Source organism: Entamoeba invadens (genome assembly GCF_000330505.1).
Source record: "Entamoeba invadens IP1 unplaced genomic scaffold scaff_1105074724549, whole genome shotgun sequence".
Taxonomy (NCBI): domain Eukaryota; phylum Evosea; order Mastigamoebida; family Endamoebidae; genus Entamoeba; species Entamoeba invadens.
This window is the reverse complement of record NW_004443664.1, coordinates 57,280-76,781: the sequence shown is the minus strand read 5'-3', so window position 1 is coordinate 76,781 and position 19,502 is coordinate 57,280. Positions and strand designations below refer to the sequence as shown.

General features: G+C 29.2%; 4 protein-coding genes across 4 annotated transcripts; 2 read left to right on the top strand and 2 right to left on the bottom strand.

Annotated features, from left to right (window-relative positions):
- Positions 1-7,766: 7,766 nt before the first annotated feature.
- EIN_238530 (hypothetical protein) lies at positions 7,767-8,369 on the top strand (the record flags this gene model as incomplete). The annotated part of the gene is made up of 1 exon (XM_004260346.1): positions 7,767-8,369. One exon carries the CDS (start codon positions 7,767-7,769, stop codon positions 8,367-8,369), a length of 603 nt encoding a protein of 200 aa, XP_004260394.1.
- Positions 8,370-9,325: 956 nt separating this feature from the next.
- Positions 9,326-9,975, bottom strand: EIN_238520 (hypothetical protein; the record flags this gene model as incomplete). The annotated part of the gene is made up of 2 exons (XM_004260345.1): positions 9,326-9,848; positions 9,944-9,975. The coding sequence occupies 2 exons, from the start codon at positions 9,973-9,975 to the stop codon at positions 9,326-9,328; spliced, it is 555 nt and encodes a 184-aa protein (XP_004260393.1).
- A 74-nt stretch (positions 9,976-10,049) lies between these two features.
- EIN_238510 (profilin, putative) lies at positions 10,050-10,439 on the bottom strand (the record flags this gene model as incomplete). The annotated part of the gene is made up of 1 exon (XM_004260344.1): positions 10,050-10,439. The coding sequence occupies one exon, from the start codon at positions 10,437-10,439 to the stop codon at positions 10,050-10,052; it is 390 nt and encodes a 129-aa protein (XP_004260392.1).
- Positions 10,440-12,352: 1,913 nt separating this feature from the next.
- Positions 12,353-19,458, top strand: EIN_238500 (tyrosine kinase, putative; the record flags this gene model as incomplete). The annotated part of the gene is made up of 4 exons (XM_004260343.1): positions 12,353-14,487; positions 14,531-14,954; positions 14,992-15,005; positions 15,055-19,458. Coding segments are annotated over 4 exons (6,977 nt in total), but the record flags the coding sequence as incomplete, so codon positions are not given.
- Between the last annotated feature and the right edge of the window lie 44 nt (positions 19,459-19,502).

Below are 19,502 nucleotides of genomic sequence, written 5' to 3'. Positions count from 1 at the left end.
AAACAAAAACAAAAAAAATAAATTCAGCCATTAGAATCATTACTTGACGATTTCCAACTCATAAAAACAAAACAAAATACGCTTGATTTCAAAAGAGATGCTCAATTTTAATATAGACCAGAACACAATTTGGTCAACATGTTTACATTAGTGTTTCCAGTCAAGTGTATCAATTAAAAGCCAGTAACTGTAATAGAATAAATAGGTTTTGTGTGCACATTACAAAAAATGATTTCTGGGGTTAATAAAAACTCTATACGTCAAGTTGATTTATGTTGTGTAAATATATTAATATGTGTTTTTAAATACAAACCTTTTAACGATTATAATTTGATTTTGTAGCTAAATGGTCGAACTTTAATTTACTCGAAAACAGTCTAGACACACATAAAATAACATAAGAACTCCTAAGTCACTTTGTGTTTTGAAACCAACCCACATACTTATAATAATTAATAAAATAAATACAAACAAAGTCGGGTTGATGCAATGAAACAAACATGAAATCATTCTAACGTGTAACAATCATAACGAAGAGTTGAAGAGGAAATTATATTAACTTATTTTTAAGTTCCAAAAGAAATTGTTTTTAATAAGTTTATAATAATATTAAATACTTTTTATAATAAAAATTAGATTATAATAAAACTATACAAAATTGAATAATATTAATACAATTAATAAGATTAAAATATATTACATAAGATCGACATTTGGATACATTTTTTTTAATTCTTCAACGAAATTCACAAACTCTTCTTTGTTGTATTTAACACTCTCGTACAATGAACATCCCAACAACAATTTATGAATAAAAAATACAATTCGATACCCACATTCCCATCCATTCGTTTGAATCATCACTGTCGTTTTTTTATTGAATAGTTGCCAAATAAGTCTCCGAAAAGTTTAAAATATCGAGGATCAATATCAGTTGTTATCGTTGTGTTGTTTTTATCATTTTGAGGAAGTGTGTCGAAGTAAAACAGACTCCAAGTTAAATCATGTTTTAGAAATATAAAAGCGACCCAATGGTTGTTTCTAATTAATGTTGGTATTATTAATACACTCTTCTTGTCCCAACAAAAATCGACCTTTTCAATTGATCTAAAATAAAGATCGAAAGTGTTCCAACACTCCACATCAAGTTGACTCAACTTCATTTTAATTGAATTGATAAAATCATCAAATATGAAAGATCCCAACCAATTATAAACACAATTTTTATATTCATTAACTTCGCGCGAACAACACCAATAAGTGTTGTAATCTACAAATGGAATTTTTTGTTTTGGTTCCATAATTGTGTCAAATTCGATCATTTTCTTTTCATTTAAAAAGTCCAGTTGTTTCAAACATTTTTCTTGTTGTTCTTTTCGTTCTTTGTTATGACAATTTATATTTATTTTTTCTCCTTGACTTGATGTCATCCTTTCAATTTTTTGGATATTAAATAAATTTTGTTTTTGAGTTGAAATAATTATGTCTTCAGTCTCGTTCGGTTTTGTTTTTGTTTGTTTAAATTTCGTTTCCTTTTCTTTCATTTTCATTTCTTTAATTTTTGCTTTTTCTTTCTGTTTTTTTCTTTCATTTCTTTTTTCTTTTCTATTTCCATTTTCTGTCTTATACACATTTCGTTATAAGCTCCATCGATTGATTTTGACAATTTACCATTTTCAAGGGGACGTATTGGAAATTTTGCCATTTCCCTTATAAAATCTGCTCTTCTGTATAGTTCCCTGGCCAATAATGGATTATCTCGACAGTAAAATTCACCATCAGAGCATCTGATAACATCAAACCCAACTTGTATAAATGAACTCATAACATCTGGTATAGCACACGTTTTTTCAAAACTACTGAGTACAGAAACAACACCCTTTACAAACTTTGACACTTTTAATATGGTTTTTCCTTCTTTCTTATATCCAGTCCCTTCTTCTAACATTCTTTGGTATAATATGTTGTCATTATTGGTTTTCTTGTACCCAACATAAATATCATGAAGAGGTGTTTCCAAATCCAATTTATTGGACACGACTTCCATGATTGAATTGTGCTGTTTGATCGAGTTTATCCACCCACAGTCCAATGTTTCATCCACTCTCAAGTCAATAACATTTTGCATTTTCTTAACTAATTTGTGATTTGCAAAAAGTCCAACATCAAGCATTTGTGTGTAATTTGTTGTGCATGCCACAAAAAATATAACACGAACGTTGTTTTGATTGAGTAATTCTAAAATTTCTTGGTTGTTATGTGATGGACAATTATCCAAAAAGAGAACAGCGGGTCCATTATAATTGTATTTAGAACGATAAATCATCAATTCCTTTATAAAAACCTCAACCACCCACTCTTTGAACAAGAAAATGTTCATCGTTAATGTTGGAGAATATAAAAAGTGGGTGGTTGTTTCATTATAACCAAAAAGACTGAATTCCCATGACATGTTTTTGTTGGGAATTATCACTGTGGATTTAAGTGTGTATCCTCGAGCATTTATTAATGCCACATGTGATACTTTTTTAGCCGATTTGTCTGCCGAACAACGAAGATCAGTGATATTTGCACTTTCTGGTATAAAAACTTTGGTGTTGGAAATATCAAAAAAATCTTGATGGCAGGACTCATCCATGTTAAAAATAAATGTCGCAGGAACGCCATCAATAGCATGATCTGCCTTTAAAAAATAATCATAAAGCTTTTGGGGAGATATTCCCATTCTTGACTCTTCTACAATGCGTGCAGATACTTTTTTAAGTCCTAAAGGTTTCATCAAACTTGTGATACCATTGGTAGTATATGTAACTTTGAAACATCTTGAAATGTAGTCTTGGAGATAATCAACAGTAACAATCTTTCCGTATTCCAAACGAATTTTAATTATTGTAGTTAGTTGATTCATTTGTGTTTTTGATAATTTGTATTGTCCACCAGAACTTTTAATAGTACCCAAATTTCTTTTAATACCGCTTGTCTTCAATTGAGTTATTCGAGCCGCTGATACCCCAAAAAGAGCGGCAATGTCTTCTTGTGTTTATAAGCGTCTTTTGTTTTTTGACTTCCCGTTACTTCCTTGAGTTTTGCACCACCGTTCCATCATTTTTATTAATAAGACTATTTGTTGTTGAAATGATGTTGTGCATTTTGTGTACTCTTCAGATGAAACAAATTCACAGATAAAATTTTCAAGTGTAAGATAATTTTTGTGGTCTCTGTTTCGAAGTTCCGAAAGAAGTTGAAGAAATTCAAATGGTGAATAAATTAATTCCGCCTCACTACACTCAACAAATAGTTCATTATCGATAATTAATTCTTTTTGTTTATTTGTTAGTGGAAATTCATTTAAATTTATTCTGGTACTATCATCGTAATCATCATCGAGAAAATTTGTTTTATAAATAGAATCATTGAAAATGTTTTCATTGTTGTCTTTAAATTTGAGCGTATCAAGGTCACTTTTTATGTAGTCGTCCTATGGCAAACACTTTTCAGTACATTGTTGTTCTTTTTTGAACTCGACATTTAAAAAAAGATGTGGGGCATCTTCTGAACATATTATGGTGATTGGGTTTTTGTTCGCCTTATCCATTTAAATTTTATAGTTCAGAATAAATTGTTTTTAAACAAAAACTATTAATATTTTTATTTATTATTTTGTTTTTTAATTTTTATCGAACCCTAAACGTCTGTTAATTGTTATTTAATTGTAATTAAAAATTGTGACTATTTTTAGCTGAACGTTTCAAAATTTTCCACTTTTAGTAGCAAAACCCTAAAATAACCCTTAAATTAAAAAGCGTTTTGAAATTAAGCCCCTTATTTGGTCTTCTGTACAATTAAAGGGGTCTATTTGTCGCAATCTTATTTGTCGAACGAGTCTATTTATCGCACAACTGGCCAATCATTTGGGTTTACGGTATTATTTTTTGTTCTCGAATTTGTACCTTTTGTTGAATTTAAACCAAATTTTTACTTAAAAATATAATTCTATATTAAAACGAACTTTCTGAAAAATTCTCTCAAATCCGACAAATAAATTTTTTTTGTGCTAAGATCTCGACAAATAGAGCCTTTTCACTGTATTTTAATTTTAAAAATACAGTTAATTGCATTTATAGCCTAAAAACAAACAACAATTTAAACATTGTGTTTTTATTTAATTTTTTTATCTTATACAAATAAAATTATTTTTGAGTGAGGGTGTAAATAATAAATTATTTATTGTTGTTATTAATAACATTTAAAGAATTCGGAATAACTATTTCACAAATATTAACAAAATTAAATGTTATCCATTTTTTTAAAAATATTTATTATCGAACAAAAGTATAATGTTGCAGCTAAAGAGTCTTTGAATTACACAAGTTGGCTTGTCTCATTATTTTCTTTTTTTATAAACGAGATGTTTGACATTTGCGCCATCCACAATCGATATACAACGCCGTTTTATTCGTTCTGTATGACAATTGTAATTCTGGGATTTTAATGTTTTTTATTAGAACAAGCAGTTGAACTTATCATTTAAATATCGAGTTATATTTTATGTTGATTTATAACCTAATTCGACTTTTTTTATTGTTTTGTTATTGTTGAGAAATAAAGTTTCACCTTTGTTGTGAGTAAAAAACAAAGAAAAAATAAAGTTGCACACTTGTTCAGAATGACTTTACTCAAAATGTTTGTTAAACAGATTTTTATGAAAAAAAAATATTTAGGCTAATATAAACTTCTGTGAGCAAAATTATCATGGAAACAAAAAAAACAGGGAGTAAAATAATTATAATAATTTTCATTTAGTGGTTTTTAACCAATAAAACTAATAAAGATATTAAAGTATTAATTTTCTTATTATTTGTCAAATTATCACATGTTTTAAGGGTTGAATATCAGGATTTGTAGTTTCATGTATGAAAAGACAGAAACTATAAGTAAGGCGTAAACTGTAAATATAAATGGCAGTATTTTGTTTGACTGTGTTTATTTGCAACATTAACCTTACGATGGTGTTTATGTAATTTAAATATCACTTATTTTCAATAATTGTTTTTTGGTAATTTATTTTTATTTTTATTTTTTATTTTTCAATATTAAATTAACAAAAAACTCGAAACTGTAAATAATGAACTATTTTTGATTTATGACCAATTTATTTGCACAATCGAAACAAGCAAAAACGGAATGAAAAGGACACACCAGTTGATAGCAAAAATAGCAACCACTTTTTTCTCAATTTATATTGATTACGACAAAGTTTACATGTTCTTAACTTTTCAATTTTTTATTGAAATCGAAACGTGACCTTTTTCTTATTGTTTCAACTTTTGTTCGTTGGTATAAGTTCCAACGTGGTGTTCATTATGACCTGTTTGTAGTGAACACCACGTTATATACAAATAATCAGATATGATTATTTATATTTAAAATAATCATATCTTTCATTTTAATAGTGAAATTTTCGTTGATTGGGTGAAGATATCTTCATTGAAGTTTATCACAGGAGGATATGATATATTTTTTAGAAAAGGGTCTACATTACACCCACTTCTATTTTTTTCCCAAGAGTGAACATGTATATCGACACTTTTTTCTGTATTGAATGTATTTTTAATATTTCTTTCATGAAATATCACTTTTATTGTGTTGCTTGTATACACCGTGTGTTATGACACGTCCTGTATTTGGTGATATTTGGTTAACAAATGATAAGACTTTAATTATCAATATAATTTGCAATTGTATTATTGATTTTGTTTTACATAATTTTTGGAAACGATATTTGAATTACAGGGGTGCCACGCCTGTTTTTCAAAAAATGTTATTTATTTTGTTTTAATGACATTATTGTAAGGTTAAGTGACAAATTTATTTTAAGTAATCTAACAAGTCTTTTATAGAAATTGTTATTTTGTGAAAAAAACAAAAAAAACAAATCCCAATTTTTAACATCATTTAATCCCTATTTTTTGTCACCCATTTATTTTATTTGTATGTATTTTATATATTTTTTGTGACCCATGTAATAAAGTTTCTGTTTTAAATTAACATAATTTCGATGATGTTTCAGATGCTTTAAGATTATTTTAACTTTATTATTCTTTTACTCGTGACGTTAAGAATTTAATATCATGTTTAGTTTTAAAGTATGAACATCTTTTTATTTTGAATAAAGATAGTATCTAAATAGTTAATAAAATATATCATGAAAAAGAAAGTGAGAGTTGAAAATCGCATGTTTGTGTTTATATACATACTATTGGTTGTTTTTAAAATTATTTAGTATAAGTAACAAATGAAACGATTATTTTTAATAATACTAAATTTATTGGTTGACTAAATTTAAATTTTAACTATTCTTTAGGATTAATTATAATATATATCATTTATTTTTTTGATAATTTTAGGTTGTTTTTTATTAATAATAGTAATTATTGAATATGAATGCCAATATATGTTTTATATTATACAATGTTTAATAATGATTATGAATTTATAACACAGTGAGGTAAAGATGTTGTAATTATTTTAATAATATTTTAAGTGATTATTAAAATCATAAAATAATAAAAATTTATAAGTTTTAAAATTAAACTATTTATTATTAAACTTATTTACATATAAGGTTTGTTATATTATTAACATGTTTTATAAATAGTTTGTTACAAACCAAATAACCACGACTTTAATTATTAAAAAACAGATGAATGGTTTTTATTAATTAATAACGACAAAATAAATGATACTACTGACCACGTTGAGACAGGTCTCCATTTTTCAACTTATTGAATTATAGCAACAGAATTTTTTTTATTAAAACTATTCAAATTTGATAATTTTTTGATTCTGTTATTGTTTTCCAATTTAACAATTCAGTATCATTATTATTTTTAAAAAGAAAATTACTTATTATAATTGTGGATAAAAAATAAAATATCAATTCAGTTTTATAATAAAAACAATGATAAACACAGTTATAATATATTAAAAATTGATAAACCAATGGTTGACATATCCAAAAAATAATAAGGATTTGAAAAAAATATTATTATTTGAAAAAATAAAACCACTTTTGGGGATATATCTTAAAGTATTTTTTATCTTAATTATGAATGAATATTTGTGTAATACTTGTTAAAATAACGCTTCAATTTAATTTTAAGACGTTACTAAGTTGCATCTCAAGGTTGTGAATTCGAAATTACAAAAGAAAATTTGTTTGCAACTATTGTGGTAAAGAATTGATATGCTATAATTGATTGGTGGTTTAACACAAACCAAATTCGTTTCTTGTTGTTTCAAACTAAACACTTTTTATTTTTGGTTATCTCCCAAATATTAACATATTTATAAACGGCAAATTGGTCTATTTATTACCATTTCTTCGTTAAAATATTTAATCAATAAACATATAAGAAAGTAAAATAATTGAATATCTATTTTTACTTATAATTTCGCAAAGTCGAATAGTATCTATTTAACCACTAAAAATAAACAAAAATACTTGATTGTAATTGAAGTACTCCAACAATTGCACAACAAGAAATTGTATCAAACATTAATAACAAAGTTTAATATTGATTATAATACACAAACAAATGTTTAAAAATTATTAAATGATTTGGTATAATATTTGGTGAATTCCAACACCAAAAAGCATACAACAAATAAAACAGTTATTTTTATCAAATCCAAAAATAAATTAACTTACTTGTAGTGTTTTCGGTTGTATATAAACACTTTGTATATCTACTTATCAGTCAATCATGGGTAGCTCAGTATCACATATACTCATAGCCAGAAATGTACACTTATATTCCAAGAAGTGTAAAGGTAATAAGGACAAACAGGAGAAACAAAAGATGACAAAGAAAAATCCATCAAAAAAGATAAAAGAGTCAAATGATTATGTTTCTGAAAGCACAACAACTTTGACAAAAGAACAAGAAATGATCAAATCACTTCTGAAAAAAACAAAAAGTGAACAAATTGAGGTGATTTACAATTCAGATTTATTGGGGTTTGAACAAAGAGAAATTAGAACAAAAATATTAGGAGAACAAAATATTATATTTCTTGTTATGACTGAAAGTGGTTCAATCTTTGGGTTTTATCAGAAAGATATGATCAACAACATGAAATGCTGCAAACAACTCAAAGCGACATCAAAAGATTTCTTTTTGTTTGGAAGTCCTTATGTATATCAAAATCTGTATTTTTATAAAAGAAAAGAACAAATTGAAAACAAAGATTCTAATTCATTTACATTGTATGAAGATGAAAACAATCTTGTTTTATCATGTTATTCTTCGTTTTGGATAAAAAAGAATAAGCAGATTGAATTTAATGTGTGTAAAAGAATATTATGATTTTCCACCAACAAATCAAAATGTATTTATTGGTAAGCAGAAAACAGAAACAACAATTTGTGAGAAATTAATCATACTTAAATGTCTATAATTTCTTTATCTTATTATTTGAATTGAACAAATATTTTATTATAATCATTTAATTTTGTTGAATATATATATATTAAATAATTTAAAACGAATAAAAATTATTAAATAAATGAACATCATTTTAATAAGTTTAATATTTATGCCGAGATGTATATTGCAATTGTTTGTAATCAATTTAAATAAAATTGTTATCATAAATGATAATAATATACAGTGAATTTACCCCTTTTAAATTAATTTAACACTTTCACAACCCAAAACTTTTTTAAGAAGAAAAATAAGTAAAAAAGAAATTGTGAAAATCATTTTTTGATTATTTTTATTCCAAAACCCCTTTTCTAACCCAAACCGGCCATGGGTCTTTATTTTTTGAAAAAAAATCAAATGTAAAACAAACGGGCACGCCATATAATTTATATTCTTACAAATTTCAACTTTATCTAAATATCGAAGTGTAAAGTTTGTGTTTATAATCACATGTCCGAAATACTCAAGTTATCGAGTTTTGAGCTAAGAATCATCCTAAATATTGAAATGTACCAATTGAAGTTATTTGTAAACGGCAAGAAATGTTTCATGTACCAAACGATTGTATCAACCGAGGAAAAAGTTGGATTCATGAGGACAGAATACGATACAGATTGTAGTTTCTTGTTAATTAATATAAAATTAACAATATCATTTTTTGTTGGGAAATGTAGAAACACATTTAAAAGATAAAAGGGTTGTAATTGGTTTGACATCTTTTGTTTATTAAAAACGAGTTCAATTCTTTGTTTGTATATTGTTTATACAATGACTAAATAATTTAACCGTTTGATATTATTTTTCTTTGTATTAATTAATAATAATAATAATAATAACACTCAATTAGTCTTTTTCTCCTTCTCATCAGTTTTTAAAAGGTCCAATATCCATCTCGCCCTTTTATTCTCATCAATCAACACTTTCGTACTTTGTTTTATTTGTTCCAACCCACCCAATAGTTCTTGGGTAATTTGTTGATTCTGTGTTTGAAGTTTATTCAATTCTCTGTATATTCCTTCTCTCATTTTCTCCATATTAGTCTTGATCTTTTCTTTCTCAGCAACAACAACGTTATATTCATCAACATCAATCGTCTTCCCTTGTTCCCCTGGTGTTGTCTTCTTTGCATTTTCTGTGAGTAAATTCTGTATATCAATTTCCTTCTTTTCCACAAGTTGTTTATACGTTTCTCTCTCTCCTTCAAGACCCTGAATTTGTTGAGTAATTCGTTCCTTTTCCTTTTCGTTCTCTTCAACACGTTTCTTCAATTTCTCGTTTTCTTGTGTGATGTTCTCGACTTTTTCTTTCAATCCCGCGTCTTCATTTTGTATCTCCAGTTTTTTTTTCTTATCCAACTTCTCTCTCACTGCTATTTTTTACTTTAACCATTCTATTTCAGACTGCGTTTATATGAGTTTTAATTTTATATTAATTAAGTCTTTTATATGATACGCAACATTATAAAAGGTTTTAACACAATTCCAATCATTTATATGTTTTTTATTATAAATATTGGTTAATTATATTGCAAAACAATATATAATGATGAAAAAGTGAATTACTTTAATAGCCGGATTGTCCCATGTAATCTTTGAGTTTGTAGACTGCGTCTGAGTTCTGTCCAGCAGATACAGATGCGTCTTTGAAGTATCCAATCAAAATGACTTTGATTCCCTTGTAAATAGAAACACCAGCAGCACCAGCCTTTCCAAAGACAGTTCCCTCGTCTTTGTCAGCTCTTGTGACTGTGTATTTGACACCACCAATATGAAGTCCCTTTGACTGGAAGTCTGCTATATTTCCGGACATGATTGCATTTGCAATAGTCGTTGCTTCTGCTTGTTGGATTGTCAAGCCAACTTGTGACATGATTGCTCCATTGGTAGCAAGAATAATTCCACCATGGCCTTTGCCTGCACCAATCATTGAAGCTGTGTAACCGTCCCACGACATTTGAATGATTACCAACTTGTGGTATTCTTTATATAATGTCGACACGTCACTTCTTTATTTGTTTTCTTGAAATTATATTTCAATATTATTTTTTGAATTAAAAATCCAATTTAAATATGTGTAAACTTAAATTTTCCAAAAAGTAGTTGTCTAATATTATTATTAAAAAACTTGAAATAAAAATGTGTATTTATTATTTATGCGTTTTACATTAATTTACACGTTTTCATTTTAATATAAAAATATTTACGTCATCAAATTAATCATTTATATATATATATCAAGAACTATTATTTAATTATAATGTGTAATTACAACAAAAACACATTTATTGACAAGAAATGTAGAATTATTATTTTTATGTTTATTTAATTGTTTTTAATTAAACGCGAACATTAAATTTTAATTTAAGTCACTCCGAATAAGTGTGCAACTTAATTTTTTCAGTGTTATTTACTCACAACAAAAATGAAACTATTTTTTTCAACAATAACAAAAAGTCGAATTAGGTCAAAATTGACATAAAATATAATTCGATATTTAAATGATAAGTTTAACTGTTTGTTTTAATGATGAACATAAAAAATCCAGAATTCCTACTGTCATACAGAACAAAAAACAGCTTTGTTTATTGTCTGTGGATGGTGCAGATGTTAAACATTTTTTGAGAACGTAAATAAAGGGACAAGCCAACTCGGGTAATTCAAAACCTTCTCGCTGCAAAATTCTGATAAAGATGTAACAGTTTATTGGTGCAACCCAAAAAAAAACTAATTGAGAAAAAATGTGCAACTTTAGTTATAATTTAGTTATAGTATATTAATTAGAGTTTTAGTTTTAAAGAAATTTGTTTGTGTTTTTTTTGTTTTGACATTCAAAAACATATAATTGTTTTATTATAATTATACTATAAACAAAATTGCACTGACACGTCAAAGTTGCACGGTTTTAAAAATGACTTTAACTATTATTTTTGTGATTATATTAAAAAAAATAAATATAAAATTTTTAATTATCAAAAATTCTTACAATAATTTTAAATTGGTTTACATAGTTCGTTTTTAATGTAATTCAAAATTCATTTTATTAAAAATATTATACTGTTAAACAAAAACTTGATTAAAAATATATATTTTTGGTATATTTTCATTATCTTTTTCGAAATAAAATAATTGTAAATATATGTTTTCTACTCAAATAAATTGAATTGAACGTTTCAAAGTATAAAAATTTAAACTTTTGTGTTTAAAATATAAGTATCTATTATAAATTAAAAATTACTATATGGTGATTATTGTGCAATATTGAGTAAATTTCATTTGAATTTAATCTAATTTTGGTATTATTTTCAGTGAATTGTTCAATTTATTCACCTTATTGTGGTTATCATTTTAAATTATACAAATTAATAAATACAATCATTTCATGTACAGAAGTATATAATTTGAAAACCATGTTAATTCCATATTGTTGATTAAAAATGTCACGTTTCATAATAATTTTTTAGTTTATTTTTTATATATAAATAAAACAACCAATTAATTAAACGTTTTGTTTTTCGTTAATATATTCTAAAATTGAAACCCAAAAGTAAGCTAGAAGTTATCTTTCAAAGTATTTAATAAGTTTTTGAAACTTCAACAATATTCATTTTCTTTTCTGACATTTTTATATAATCAATAAATTTGGATATATTATAATATTGTTTAAAACAAATAATTAACGACCAAACAATTACGTGTTCATTTTGGTTGGCGTTCGTATTTTCATGAATATTATGATAATATAATTAATGTTTGAAAATATAATATACATCAAAAATAAAAGCATGTATAAATAACTTCTAGTTAATTAATTATTGTTCTTAAAATTATTGTATTATAAATTCTTTATGAAACTAAAAAGTCTACTCAATGGCGATAATAATTGTATTATTGTTCACTTGTATAGTATCTTCTAAAATAACAACTGAATGGTGTAAGTATTCTGACAAAATTGAATGTGTTCAATTTGGCAATCAATGTGAACAAAATTTCCAATGGAGTTTATCCACAGAACGAATTCAGTTGCCTTCTATTGACAATGGTTTCATTATTAAATGTGGACTGAACACACACTTAGATGTCACTATTAATTCAAAACACACTTTAAAGTTAATATTTAATACCAATAACTATACATACAAGTATTCCAATGTGTTTGACAAGTTTATTTTAATTGAACAAACTTTACAGAATAAAAGTAATTTTGTAAAAACAAAAACAGTTCTCAAAACTTCTTGTACAAATTGTAAACAATGTGTAGATACAAATTGTGTAGAATGTAATGATGCGTTTTATTTATCAAACGGTTCGTGTTACTCATGTAATTCATATTGTAGTACTTGTTATGATAAAACTAATTATGGGTGTTTAACATGTAAAGATGGCAAGTACTTAACTCAAAAAACAAAGTGCCTTACTTGTTCTTATTCGTGTATTACTTGTTTCAATGGAACAATTGATGATTGTTTAACATGCCGAAATGGGTATTACATGTCTGGTTCAAGTACTTGTTTGAGTTGTCATTATTGGTGTGAAACGTGTTATGGTGGTTCAAATACGGAGTGTAATACTTGTAAAACTGGGTACTATTCACAAGGAACTAACACTTGTCTAAAATGTCCATCTGAATGTAAAACGTGTACAAATACTACATGTCTAACATGCCAAAGTTCTCATTATTTTTCAGGTAACTCATGTTACAAATGTGATTCATTGTGTTTATCTTGTAATGGTCCTTTTGCTAATAATTGCAAAACGTGCAGATTTTCTTATGTATTAATAGATAATCAATGTATTAAATGTGATTCGTCATGCAGCTCTTGTAATGGAATAGGGCCAAGCAATTGTGTATCGTGTCCATATTCTTATTTTAACAGCAATGGATACTGTGTAAAATGTGATTCTTCATGTGAATCTTGTAATGGACCAAATTCAAACAATTGTTTGTCTTGCCCATATTCATATGGCATTTCGGATGGGTATTGTGTAAAATGTGATTCATCGTGTAATAAATGTAATGGAACTAATCCAAACAACTGTCTTTCTTGTTATAAAAATTATCAATTGATTAATGGCAATTGTTTCAAGTGTGACCCATCTTGTAAAACATGTAATGGACCTTATTCTACTAATTGTTTAACATGTAATAATTATTATTATTATTACTCATATGGGTATTGTGTGAAGTGTGATTATTCATGTAACACGTGTAGTTTTGGTGGACCTGGAAATTGCCGAACATGCAAATCTTATTATTATTACTCAAATGGGTATTGTCTCAAATGCAGTCCAAATTGTAATACCTGTAATGGAACAGCCGAAAACAATTGCCTGACATGTAAAACTGGTTATTACTTATCAAATGGATATTGTGTTCCTTGCAATTCAAATTGTATTAGTTGCAGTGGTAATTTTGCAAACAATTGTGATTCTTGTAAAAGTGGCTTTGTTTTAATAAATGGGGTCTGTTCACCATGTTCTTCGAATTGTATTACTTGTACAACTACAAAATGTCTGACGTGCGATTCGAACTATTATCTATCAAATAATGTTTGTAACAAATGTCATTCTGAATGTGAGAGTTGTAATGATCCTGAAAGAACAAATTGTAAAAATTGTATAAAAGGAAAATATTTGGCTGATAATAACACCTGTCAACAATGCATACCAAATTGTGATTATGGTTATAACTTTGATTGTTATCAATGTAAAGATGGGTATTATTATGAAGGTAATGGCAAATGTGCAAAGTTAAAAAACGAATTCTGTGTTTTTGGAAACAATATTGAGTGTTATGGTTGTTTGATTGGATATTATTTGGATAAGAATGATTGTTTGGAGTGTCCCAGTATTTGCAGATCTTGCAATGGACCGACAACATCTGAATGTAACTCGTGTAATGATGGGTATTATATTGCATCTAACACATGCCTTAAATGTTCTTCTAAATGTCAGACATGCAAAGACAATTCAACCACTTGTATGTCTTGTGAGGCAGGATCGAAGTATTTATGGAACAACGAGTGTATTTCTTGTGATAATTGTAAGCCCGGGCATTGCATATCAAATACGACAAAGTGTGATTCGTGTAATGACGGATTATAATCTGACAATGGGTTATGTAAAACTTGCGACTCCAACTGTCTCACATGCTCAAATTCTTCTTCAAATTGTTTGTCTTGCAAGCCCGGGACATACCTTTCAAATTCGATGTGTCTCACCTGTAATGCAAATTGTGAGACCTCTGGGTGTCATACGACTTTGGGGTGCACAAATTGTAAACCGGGATATTTCCCAAAGAATCTTGGGTGCAGCCAATGCAGTGAAATCGCAAATTGTGTTACTTGCAGCCAAACTGAACAAAAGTGCACAACTTGTGCGTCTGGTATTTCATATGTCAACTCAAGTGGATTGTGCTCACTTTGCGACGCGTCGTGCAAAACTTGTAACACTGATGGAACGTGTAACGGGTGTATTGACAATTATATACCATATTTAGTCAACAACAGATCATGTCAGGCGTGTTCTTCGTTTGACCCAAATTGTGATGTTTGTGGTGAAAATCAATACAGAAGATGCACAACTTGTAAAGACAATTATTACTTGAACTCGAATGGCACTTGTACTCAGTGTGATCCTTCTTGTGCAAATAACAGGTGTGACAAAAAGACAGGAATATGCAATACATGTGCAGTGGGGTTTACTAAACAGAGTGTCGATAGTGTTAAATGTCAGTTGTGTACCTCATATGATCCCGATTGTTCGACGTGTTCACAAACCACCAGAAAATGCACAAAATGTGTAACTGGCAAATATCCAAATCCATCATCGCCGTTTTCTTGTATGTATTGTCACCTCAGTTGTTCGAATGGGTGTTCGACAACAACAGGCGATTGCATGACTTGTACAAATGATCAGTATACAATCAACCCATCAAACCCAAAACAGTGTCAGAGTTGTTTGGGATTTGATTCAAACTGTCTCAGCTGTTCAACAACAGAAAGAAAATGTCTATCTTGTCGAAGTGATGTTTCGTATTTGGTCAAAGGGTATTGTGTCTCATGTGATTCAACTTGTTCAAAATGTGACTCAAATGGTTTATGTATTAATTGTGTTGATAACTACGTCTTTAATGAACCAAAGCAACAAAAGTGTATAACTTGTACATCATTTGATGCAAAATGTGAGACTTGCAGTTCTAATAGTTCAAGAAATTGCACCAAATGCAAATCCAATATGTACCCTGATACTACCACTGGAAAGTGTAAATTATGTGATTCTTCATGTGGCGGCAGTTGCGACACAACAAATGGAATGTGCACAAACTGTGTTTCTGGTAAAGTGTTTGATGATCCAAAGGGCAAGACCTGTGTCGAGTGTACGACTTTTGATTCAAATTGTGTCGAATGTGCTTCAAATGGAGAGAGAGTGTGTTCAAAATGTCGTGAAAAAAGTGGGTTTTATTTACAGAATGGAAAGTGTGTTGCATGTGATTCAACGTGTAAACCAAATACATGTGACTCGACAACGGGATTTTGTTCACAATGTTTGGTAAATTACACAGTGACATCTCCAATTTCAAAAGTCTGCAAACCATGTTCTGAATTTGACTCATACTGCATTAAATGTCTAGCAGATTTTGACAAAGCATGTGACTTGTGTTCATATGGCAGATTTCCGAGCAGATCATACTTCTATAGCTGTGCTAAATGCAATCCGACATGTGATGGAAATTGCAATGGTACAAATGGTCTTTGTTTGAGTTGTTTACCAAATTATGTATTTGCTTATATTTGTGATTCGTGTGCATTATTTGATATAAACTGTTTGACATGTGATTCGACATATCAGAGAAAATGCGTAACATGTCGAACAAGTGGGATGTATCCAAGTGACTCGACATACAAATGTGTCTCATGTGCCACTACATGCAATGGAAACTGTGATCAGACAACGGGCAAGTGCACGGGTTGTATCAACAATTACGTGTTTGAAGCAACTAAGAGTCGTGTGTGTGTTGCTTGCAAATCGTTTGATCAAAATTGCAAAACGTGTTCTTCCGATTACAACAGAAAATGTGTTGAGTGTGAAAGTGGATACTATCCAAATCAAAGTGGCGTCTGTGTGTCGTGTAACACAACTATCACAAACTGCAAATCATGTAATTCAAGAGAAAACAAGTGCTTGTCGTGTCAAGACCCGTATTATTTTTCAAATCAAACATGTTTGAGTTGTGCTTCTGGAAGTTATAAAAACACTGAAACATCATGTGAAAAGTGTTTCATGGGCATCCCAAATTGTCAAACTTGTTCAACTAAAACGGTTGGAATTCCTGTTTGCACCGCTTGTTATTCGCCATATGCATTTGATTCCCAAACCAATTTTTGTGAACTGTGTGGTACAAACAAAAGTTACAGCACAACAACAAAGAAATGCGAAACTAATGAAAATGGGTGCGCAACTGCCTTCAATAAACAACAATGTTTGAGATGTTCAGACGGGTATTATCTGTCAAGTAACAAATGTGTACCAGCAACCAATTGTGTAAACAAATCAACTCTTTCGAAAGTGTCGTGTGACTGTTCATATCAAATATCAGTTGGCTCAGACTGCCAAAGCACAGTTTCAAAATGCAAATATCAGAAAAACAACAAAAATCAAAAGGAATGCATTCAATGCGAAGATAATAACATTGTTAATGAAAAGACTTGTCAAAACATTATAAATGGATTAACTCGAAATAATGTCGTTTATCAATGTGAAAATGGCAATTATTTGAATGAAAACAATCAATGTGTAAAATGTACAGATTACTCTTCAGTTTGTATTAACTACAAAGCTAAAAGAACAATTTTGTCGTGTGCAAAAGATAAAGTTTATCACGTTGAAACAATGAGCTGTAATAGCGATAGCAACTGTTTAAAATACGGCAAAGATTATTGCTTACAATGTGTTGATGTTAACATGGAACTAAAATATGGACAATGCTCGGCGTGTTCAATACCAAATTGCAAATATTGTGAAGGTGGAAAGTGCAAAAAGTGCAATGACAATTATGTTGTACAAACAAATGGATTATGTGTTGAACAAAGTGAAGTTGGGTGTGTCAAAGCCGATGGTCTCTTTTGTTCACAATGCAAAGAAGGGTTTAATCCGATTGAAACTCTCAACAATGAAGGAAAATACGATTTTTGTATTCCAATTTCTCAATCTCAAATAGCTGACTGTAAATACTCACTGATTTCAAAATCAATGTGTGTTGAATGTTTGGACACATTCAAACTAAAATATGGAAATTGTTCAGAAAATTTTGATGATAAAGATTACGATGAAAACAATGTTACTAACACAAAACAAATGATGAAAAGTGTCGAAACCTCGTGTTTCACTCGTACCAACAAAGGGTGTGAGAGATGCAATTCTGGTTACTATAACATTAACAGTGAATGTGAGTTGTGTTCTAGTCATTGTGATCATTGTTACAACACAACATATTGCTTGACATGTGATCCTCAGTATTATTTATCTTCCACCTTTACATGTGAACCACTTGGTGATTTGTTTACAAAATGTGAATTGACATTGCCAACAGGCGGTGGATGTGCAATATGCAAAGACCACTATTACAAACAGAAAACAGACTGCATTGCTTGTGATGAGTCGTGTGGTACTTGTGTTGATGGCTTGTCGTGTTTGAGTTGCCGAAACGAATATTTCAAACTATCTGGCAGTGAAAATAAACTGTGTGTGTCATATGACAACTTGACTAATTGTGTTACTAAAACGCCAATTAAGTGTGTAAAATGTGAAAATGGGTATTACTTGGATAATTACATTTGCAAAAACTGTTCTGAAAACTGCATTTCATGTGACAACTATCAAAAATGTAAAAACTGTGTTGAAAAAAATTATGTGTTGGTTGACTCGCAGTGTGTGAGTTACAAAAGTGTTGAGTTTTGTCTCTCTGCGAACAATTCAAAGTGCACAGAATGTGAAGGATTTCACAAACCAAGTGATGCCGGTGATTATTGCGTCAAAGAGACTAATTATGGGTTGGTGGTTGGCGTGCCGTTGTCAGTGACTGTTGTGATTTTGGTGATAATTTTTGCAATAATACTAATTGTGATTTCAATGATACAAAAGAGAAAACAAAAGAAGAAAGAGCAGAACATTTGCAACTTCAAAATGAGTCGGTCAAACATTGAGATGGTCAAATTGAGTGCAAATTTGGTGACAAACAAGACAACACTGAAATTTGATTTGGATAACAATGACCCACTTAAGATCGATATTGAGACAAGAGATTTGATATGTATCGGAAATGTGTCCAACAGCAACTTGAAAGTGCAGTTCAGTGTGATGGAACGGTGTGACTATTACGAGATACGAAGTGTGCCACCACTTGTGACATTAAAACCTGGATATGCCTGCGAGTTTGAGATATTTATCAAGCCGCTGTGTACTTGTGTCACCAAAGAACATGTAGCAATAACTTCGTTAAATATAGCAACTGGTGTCATTGAAAATGCAAAAATTGAAATGGAAATCGAGACTGAACAAACAACCAAATTAAATTACAGAGAGATCATCGAAGACGATAAGCTTGGTGAAGGCAGTTTTGGGATCGTCTACAAAGGGCAATACAGAGGTGTTTGTGTTGCAATCAAAAAGATGAAACAACTTGATAATTATGAAAGTGGACTTGCAGAGTTTGAAAAGGAAGTTGCAATGCTAGACAAGTTCCGATGTGATTACATCATACACTTTTATGGCGCTGTATTCATACCAAGTAAGGTGTGTATGGTCACCGAATTTGCATCATTTGGGTCACTCCAAGACTTGATCAAACACAAAAAGAGGGATGAAATTGATATGAAGTTGCGAATTAAATTCTTATTAGATGCGGCAAAAGGTATTCAATATTTACACGAGAATGGGATATTACACAGAGACATCAAGCCAGACAACATTCTTGTGTTATCACTTGATGTGAATGAAAAAGTGAATGCAAAATTGACAG